This window comes from Vicia villosa, linkage group LG1, assembly GCF_029867415.1.
Source record: "Vicia villosa cultivar HV-30 ecotype Madison, WI linkage group LG1, Vvil1.0, whole genome shotgun sequence".
In the NCBI taxonomy this organism is placed as follows: domain Eukaryota; kingdom Viridiplantae; phylum Streptophyta; class Magnoliopsida; order Fabales; family Fabaceae; genus Vicia; species Vicia villosa.
Genome location: NC_081180.1, coordinates 71,429,933 through 71,438,260, shown reverse-complemented (window position 1 = coordinate 71,438,260; position 8,328 = coordinate 71,429,933). Strand labels below are relative to the sequence as shown.

The 8,328-nt window shown below is 31.7% G+C and overlaps 1 protein-coding gene across 2 annotated transcripts; it reads right to left on the bottom strand.

Moving 5' to 3' along the window:
* Positions 1–2,882: 2,882 nt before the first annotated feature.
* Positions 2,883–6,951, bottom strand: LOC131641450 (protein PIN-LIKES 3-like). Of its 2 annotated transcripts, none has more exons than XM_058911744.1 (11): positions 6,737–6,951; positions 5,723–5,883; positions 5,537–5,616; positions 5,323–5,447; positions 5,047–5,168; positions 4,644–4,838; positions 4,404–4,496; positions 4,208–4,308; positions 3,458–3,510; positions 3,181–3,366; positions 2,883–3,066 (listed from the first exon to the last, which is right to left on the bottom strand). In XM_058911744.1, the coding sequence occupies exons 2-11, from the start codon at positions 5,855–5,857 to the stop codon at positions 2,942–2,944; spliced, it is 1,215 nt and encodes a 404-aa protein (XP_058767727.1). In that variant the 5' UTR covers positions 5,858–5,883; positions 6,737–6,951; the 3' UTR covers positions 2,883–2,941. The 2 variants fall into 2 exon arrangements, with proteins under 2 accessions (XP_058767727.1, XP_058767732.1); XM_058911749.1 differs by lacking the exon at positions 6,737–6,951 and adding an exon at positions 6,192–6,676.
* Between the last annotated feature and the right edge of the window lie 1,377 nt (positions 6,952–8,328).

Below are 8,328 nucleotides of genomic sequence, written 5' to 3'. Positions count from 1 at the left end.
TCTTCTCAATGTTATGGTTCCATTTGAGGATATTGCCAAAAATTTCCTTATTAAAATGGATAGAATCGTGCAGCACATTTTGGAGACAAGTCACAATGCCATCTGAGGATTTTCCCCAAGCAGGCTAAACTATATTGGAGTATTCCAGGTGAGTGATCTAAGCTTTCTCAAACCTATAAGGACCCAATACCTAAGGAGAATGAGGATGTGATCAGAATGAAATTTACACAATACCTCAACATATGCATCACGGAAGGCCATGCCCCAAGCAACGTCATCTAGGGCCCTATCCATCTTGTGATAGATCATTCAAGTACTAATACAAGGCATATTCCATGTGAATTTTCCACGAATCATGTCTACTTCAACTAAATTACATTTATCAATGACATTCAACAAATCAGATGCCCTAGATGATTAAAAATTTAAAATTACCTTTTTTTTTGTTCACTCGGATGAATGGTGTCGTTAAAGTCTACAATTATCATTCAAGGACCATCAACAATGTTTCTCCGGTCAATGAGGTGGAGCCACGGTCAAGACGAGAAGTGTACACGGGACTAGAATAAATTCCAGTTTCATACCAAGAGGAAGTTCCCAATTATAGCTTGATAGTAATTGCACCCATAAAGACATCATGCACGACGGTTACAACGTTACTATCATTCTTCTTTAACACCCAAATTCCCTCAGGTTGATCACATGCATCTACGTAGAGAATATTGGAACAAAATCTATTCATGCTCATACTCTTTAGGTTTTGATGATAACAAAAGGGTATGCTAATGTTTGCTGAAGTGTGCAGGTTCATTAAATCTAGTTATTAACTTGATTCTGACCTAGTTAATTAGCTTATAAAGAAGAAGTTATTCATATTCTATTGAAGCAGAATCTGATGTTCAATTAAAACCTTTAGCACCAAATCTGACTCAGCATCTGATATTTAAATTGGAGCTTCAAGTGCCTTACTGGAAACACAAGTACAAACATTCACTAACCGTACTCTGTGCAAAAGTAGTGCCATCTTATCAGACTGCTTGAATTATGGAAAATTCAACCAGAGGTTTAGCAGAAGGCTCAAGGTTGAATGATATGATTTCATCGGTCTACCATTCCATGCCTATGGACGTCTTACTTGAGAAAGACACAAAGGATAAAGAGATTATTCAGAAGATGAAGATCCTCATCGTACCAACTCTAACATCTCTCTCTTGGAAATTGCTTCTTCAGAAAAGACAAAAGTAAGCAACTTGCAACATCTCTTTTTGTTCCCTCTATATAAGGAGTTGAAGATTCAAATTGATGCACAACAACAAGAACAAAAATATACAACACGTCTATACCAGAACCTTCAAGTTCTCTGAGCTATTGTATATAATTTTTGTATTGCACATAGACTTGAGAGTTTCTTACATTTTTATATCTTATAAATCTCAAGAAAGGTATGTACGTGTGTTGGTTTAATTGTACCTCTGATTGTATATGACGTACATATTCTTGTAAATCCTAAACAGTTTGTTTAAAATTTATAAAAGTCTTGGACTGTGTTTGAGCAAGAAAGTCTCAGGCTGAGTGTTTGATCAAAGAAGTCCTAGACTGTTAGTTTGGGCAATGAAGTCTCTTTTTAGTGTGATTGAACATGGAAGTCCTAAACAGTGATTTAGGCAAGGAAGTCTCTTTCAGGTTGACTGAACAAAGAAGTCCTGGACAATGAATTTGGGCAAGAAATCTCTTTCTGGTAAGATTGAGCAGGAGGTCTTGGACAGGTGTATCTGAGAAAATTGTAATCAGATTTTGGTTATAGTGAAAAATCTCTTGCGTGGCAAGGGGACTGGACTACTCTCGTTATAGAAGAACCATGATAATTGTTGTGTGTGATTTATTTATTGTTTCTGCACTTTAAATTATTCCGCTGCTGCATTCTCAAGCTTAGAATCTGAACTTGGTCAGATTCAAAAGTTGCTATTTAAAAGCAATATTTATCAAACACACAATTCTACTCCCCCTTTCTTATGTATTTTTCCCACCTTCAGTGAACACTCACATATCCTTCTCTATCCTAGAAGGATTTAGTCTTATGAAAACCAATGTGTGTTTTCATAACGACTAAAAATATTTGAGTTTTTTCTAATCACATCCCTAATGTACTTTTATCCTTATTATTATAGGCTCCCCATATATTTCAGGAGAGCACGCTTACTTCTTTGAAACCTAACATAACTAGTCTAGTTAATGGAGGTGACAAAGCAAATCTCTAGCACATGACAATTTATGTAGTCAGCTCCTATTCAATGGGAGTTTCATGAACGACTCCCTCAATGGGAGTAACCTCATCCATAGCGCATTGGTTATTCTCATCTGCTTGAATGGGTGTCAGTTCAAAAAACTGAATATTATATCATGTGATGGCCTCCAAACCTAAATTTACTATAGAAAGGATGGAGGTATATTTAGAAGTACTAGACACACTCTTTTGTGTTGGCATAGAAACACCCAAAACAAAAAACTTTATGCAAAAACTTATCAGTTATTAACAACTTATATGATAGTATGTTGATAAATACCCAGCTAATATATTCAGCTTAATAAATGTTAAAATAATATTACAGATTACTATTTATATTCTAATATTTAAAACATATTTAATCACCATCTTTACCGATATCTTTTCAAGAAGAGTTAATTAAACTATCTTTCAAAATGAAGTAATTTTTATCCAATGACTAAAGTTTCTAGATAAAAAAATGTTTACAAAAAATGCATTATTAACGCGATCATCTTGTTTTATCAAAAACTAGTTAAATTGTTTGCTAACCTCAATAAACATGACAAACAATTAAAGACATTTTTTCAAATAATTTTTTCACTGACCATGTATAAAATTAAGCTAAAATATCAATCAATAACAATCAAATAATAATATCCATGTGTTAATACAAAATCAAACAACTAGCCACATGAAGTAGGTTGACCAAAGAGTAACAGCTATAGACGCAAAAGCGTATGACCATAGCATAATAACAGAGCATTCACTTTCACCAGATCTAAACAATTGAGCCATAGTTCCTGCCATATTATAAGGAGTATTAGTGAGTATAGAACTAATTGACTTGCATGCTTTTAAATTCTTTAAAAATAGTGAATAGGAACTTAAAAATTACTCAACAAGTTAAATTATACCTATATTCATAGCTGGAGGCATTGCATATTGAAGTAAAAGGACAAACTGATATAATGGATCTGGTTGCACCAAACCCAATTTGATTGCACCTTGAACTACTACAACACCTAATATTGGAAGAAAAATGTATCTCACTGCTATAATTCCTATAATTGTCCATGTTGGAGTACTTGTTCCCTTCAAACCTAGTCCATTCACACATGCAAATTTCAAAATAAGATTCCAAAGAAAATAGAACAAGTGTATTTAAAACAAAGTAGCACAAGAATTTTTTACCTTTAAGGAGGTTTGCTCCTAATATTAGAGTGACTGTTGGGATGGCTGCTTCACTGAAATTAGTGAGAGAGAAAAATTAATGAAAGTTAGATTTCTTTTCTTTGAAGATACTTCCCTGCCTCAGATTCAATACACTGTTTTCATCTTATTTGTTAGGCAAGGCAATGGGGTATGGCATCGTATTTGTTAGGCAAGGCAATGGGGCATGGCAACGGGAAAGGACAAGGTGGGTTTAAGCATTGTCAACTTTGTCCCCGCCTCAAATCTAATAAGGAGTAACAATGGACCACCCAACACTAATCCTAATAGAGAACAACGGTAAATAGGTAATATAATGAATATAAAGTAAATTTAGTAAGCTTGAGCAGGGGGTAGGGGGTGAGTGTTGACAGATATTAACATCCTTCTCCCTTGCCCGTCACATAATTAAAAATTGGGTTTTTCCCACACGCGTCCATAATTAAATCGCTTTTGTTAGATTGGGGCGGAGGTGGTCGTATTCGGATATTTTTTTTTTGCCACGTATAGAATTTGTAGCAATTTTTAAAAAATTAATTATCAATTAATAATATTAATAGATTATTCAATTATTTTCTCTCCCTATTGTACTTTTATTTATTCTATTCAAGTCACCTGATTATTCTATTTTACTTTTATTTATTATATTCAAAAAAAGAAATTCCCCTATCAACACAACTTTTTTGACTTTAATATCTTGAAACTTGAAAGATTGAGTTTTGGGATGCATACCCTAACATGGCTGCAGAATCTTCAACCACATGAAGTGGAGCATCATTGCCAATCATTAACTTCCTTATTGGGGTGATTACACCAATGCAGAACCCAATAATCTGCAAAAGAAATACATGATGCATCAAATGCAAGTGAATGAAAAACAGGGGAAAATAAGATAGCAAAATTATTTCCAAGGAAGTGAGAATCATACTGCTCCAATGGTTGATGGTGCAAAAACGGTTTTGAAATTGATATTGTCTAAAATTTTCTTCGAATGTCGCTTAATTTTATCTGAGAATGAAACCTGAAAAAATAAAACACCAAAATATTATCATGACTAACCACAATAATTTCTTGTCATAAGACAAAAGAAAAGAAAACACAGGAAAATACAAATCATTATCTATAATAAAATTAAAATTAGTAAAGGAAAGCTTGTATGAAACTTTACCTTTTCCTGAAATTCTGTATTTGGAAGCAGTAGAGTATATGCATCTTCTGGGGCATCTTTTGCTGAGTTAAGTGTTTCTGAAATATTATTGTTTTGTTGTGAATCTGAGATCATGCCTGAAGTCATCAATTTGGCTTTATTTGATGAAATTCGCATTATGTTATAAACATATGTCCACAGAAAAACTGCTCCAATCTAAAATCCCATTCCAAAAAATATTAAAATATGCTATGAAGTACTAACATAAACATAGACACTAACACTGATATGTCGAAATGTCTCGTGTTAGTATCTGATGCCGGATACATGTTTAATCTGAATTGTCGGTGTTACGTAAATATTATATCAGAGCAATTGCAACATGAAAATTATAAACATTAGAGAAAGCAATGAAGTTGCATACCGCCATAGAAAGCGAAACATAAGCCATCCCATATTTATGACAGAGGTCAGGGTCACCAAAAGGACTTCCTTTCTCTTTACATATAGCTGGAATAATGATTATAGGCAAGTTTCCTAGATTTCCTGTTCACATTAATCTCAGTCATTAGCTCAACCAAAGATGCATCAAACTTGGAATTGTGCACAAACTATACATCCCAAATGCAAAACTAGGATACAACATCGATAAAGAAGAAACTGTAATATTTCATTTGTTTGTGTGAGAGGATGAGTATACCTGCAGAACAGCAACCTAATATGAGACCTTCCAAGTGCTTTGGAGGCCTTGTAATTTTAATCACAACCCATGCTAAAGCTGAACCTAATATGAATGTGCTAAGAACATTGACCGGCATGAACCACCTAAACGAATCAAAAGCTATGAATTAGAACATCAAAACCATTCATGAATTCACAATATATACTATACTATCATAAATCAATATACTCACAAAGTAAGAACATTCTCAGATGTTAATGTTTCTGCCAAATTGCTACCAACCAACGATGGATTAAACACATAAAACACAAGCTGTCAAAGAAAAGAATAATGTTGTCATTAGAATAGATAATTTCAATGAAAAAATATATATATATATATATATATACAACTTTTAAAATATTTTTCATTTAATTACACTGTTCACTTTACTCCTTGCATCTGCTCCCAACACATCTGTGTAATCAAGTGCAAGAAACAATCCAAGTCCAGTTATCAGTAACACTTTTACTACCGGCAATGAAGCAACATACAAAAGCTCCACAAACCCCATTTTCACAAATCTTCAAATGCTTAATCCTACAAACAAAGAAAACATAATCAATACTAAGAAAACACATTCAAAAAGCCACAAAACAGTAACATAATCTGAACCACAATGTTCATTTGGAATATAAACCTTGAACAACTACATAGATATTTAAAAAGAAATACAGAACAGTTTGTCTCATTTCACTAGTGAATCATATATTACACATAACAACAAACACTTAGAGGACAGTTGGATTAATCTAACCCCTAAAATACACTATTCTCAACCGTTAGATTAATCCAACAACTAAAATCTTAAAACTCAGAGAGTACAAGAAATACTCCAATCCATTTACCAGAAAGCAAAACTTAGAAGTAACAGCTTATTACTTCAACAATCCTTTATAGCCTCTTTCTCTCTCTAAATTTTCCTATCTTTCTCTCTCCTTCATCTTCTCATTTTATAAAAATATTCTGTTTTTTCACATTTGTTTTTTTCTGCTGCATGAAGCCATTGATGCAGAAAATCCAAACAACATACTTATTAGCGCAGTGAATTAAAATAGTTAAGTAGCCGACATAAGCCAGCAATGAGAAAGATTAACAAAATCAATTAACACTAATTTACGATTATTAGCTAATAACAACGAGTACTACAAGTCTAAAAGATTGAACAGAAAATCCAAAATGCAATTGTCATTCATTTTTATTCAAAATTGAAAAAAAGACATATCCAGTGACGTGAGTAGAGTGAAACGATAACAAGAAAAGTGATTAAAAAGGGAGAGAGAGTTATCGAAGATTTGAAAAAGCGCGTTTTTTTGGCGATTATTTGAACTTGAAGCCATGTTGATGATGAATGAAGAAATTGCTAACACGCATCAGGAATATGGTTACGTACCGAGAATCGTGATTCCACGTGCATAGATTATTTGAGAATCGCTTTTGCGTTGAAGTGATTACGTTAATGGAGGTTTGAAGAAACTGTGAAATGGGAAATGAGAATAAAATATTTCAAAGTTTAGGAAGAGAATGAAATATTTATTTTTATTTATTTAACTAATGGAATATTTATTCTTTTCTTTTAAATAATGGAATATTTATTGTATAATTATATAGTTCTAGTATTCAGTTTAAAGAGATTTTGTTAAATATGATTGTGAAGCCAGCAAGGACATGGGTGGCTATTTATTGGGGGAAAAAATTGCACATTCCATTCCATTCACATCTACCGGTTAATGAGAACGGTGGTTGTCTCTATAAAGTTTATTTGGTGGAAACATGATAAAATAATAAAATACGCATCATATTCTTATTATTAGGGCTGACAATGAACCAAACTAATTCGAAAATAGTTCGAAACTCGATTCGGAAATTAAATCGTTGAACTAGGTTCATGAACCAAATGAGCTGAATATGAGCTAAAAACTAAGTTCGTTAACTAAATGAACTGAATTTGAACTATACATAGTTCGACTCGTTAGGTTCATGAGTCAACTCGATTATATATGAGATAAATTATATTGTCTTTAAGAGTAGGTTTAAAGATTTGCTCTAAATCTTAGTATCATATTTTATTTTAATCTAACAGTTATAATTGATAATTTATATTCTCAAGTAAAAAAAATATTTCTACAAATAATTATACAAATAAAATTAAAATTAACATCTTATAACTTTTAATTGATTTATATTATTTTTTATTATAATTTTTGTATTTAGTATATATTTGATTATAGGTGTTATAAAAATTTAAACCAAATCAAAATTCATAACAAATCTCGATATTTGAATTGAACTTTTTTTCTGTTTTTGACAAAAAAATGACCAAATCTAATGATTTCAATTTTAATTGGTTCCAACAATAAATTCCAATTTTTTACCTACAAAAATCGGTTTACTATGGAAATTAGTATCAAACATTTAAATTCAAGAAGAAAAACAATAAAGTGTTCTTTGTATTGTTCACAACTATAGAAATAAACTATTTTCCTTCTGTAACCCAAAAAAAAACTAGAGATAAACAAAAAAATTAGAGATTTTACAATTTTAAAAAAATTAATTTAATTATTCTATTGTCTTTATAAATATATACATTTTGACAAGTGACTAATTATATAAGTCTATTATATATTTTTTAATATATTATGAAAAAATTACTAGTTAAGTTATGAAAATTTTAATAGTATTTTAAAAAATTATTCATTAGTAAATTATCATCTTTTAAATTATTTTTTCACGGTATTTTGTAGAGTTTAAAGATAGTGCATTGTTAGTGTAAAATAATTTTACACATACAACCAATAAAAACTCTTAGAAAAATGCTAGCACCTCAAACTCTGAAAAATGCTAGCAACAATCTCTTTTGAACACTCTCTCAAACACTTCCTTTCTTATTGGTTGAAACATGTGTGAGTCCTACTACTTTATGTGGGACATATTTTCAAAGTGAGGGGCCCACACATGTATCAACCAATAAGAAAGTGAGTGCTT

Coding starts and splice junctions, on each gene's coding strand:
- LOC131641450 (XM_058911744.1), bottom strand. CDS start 5,857: ATGGGGTTTGTGGAGCTTTTGTATGTTGCTTCATTGCCGGTAGTAAAA. Junction 5,448..5,536: donor TCTGAGAATGTTCTTACTTT/GTGAGTATATTG, acceptor TGATTCGTTTAG/GTGGTTCATGCCGGTCAATG. Junction 5,169..5,322: donor ATTAGGTTGCTGTTCTGCAG/GTATACTCATCC, acceptor TAATGTGAACAG/GAAATCTAGGAAACTTGCCT.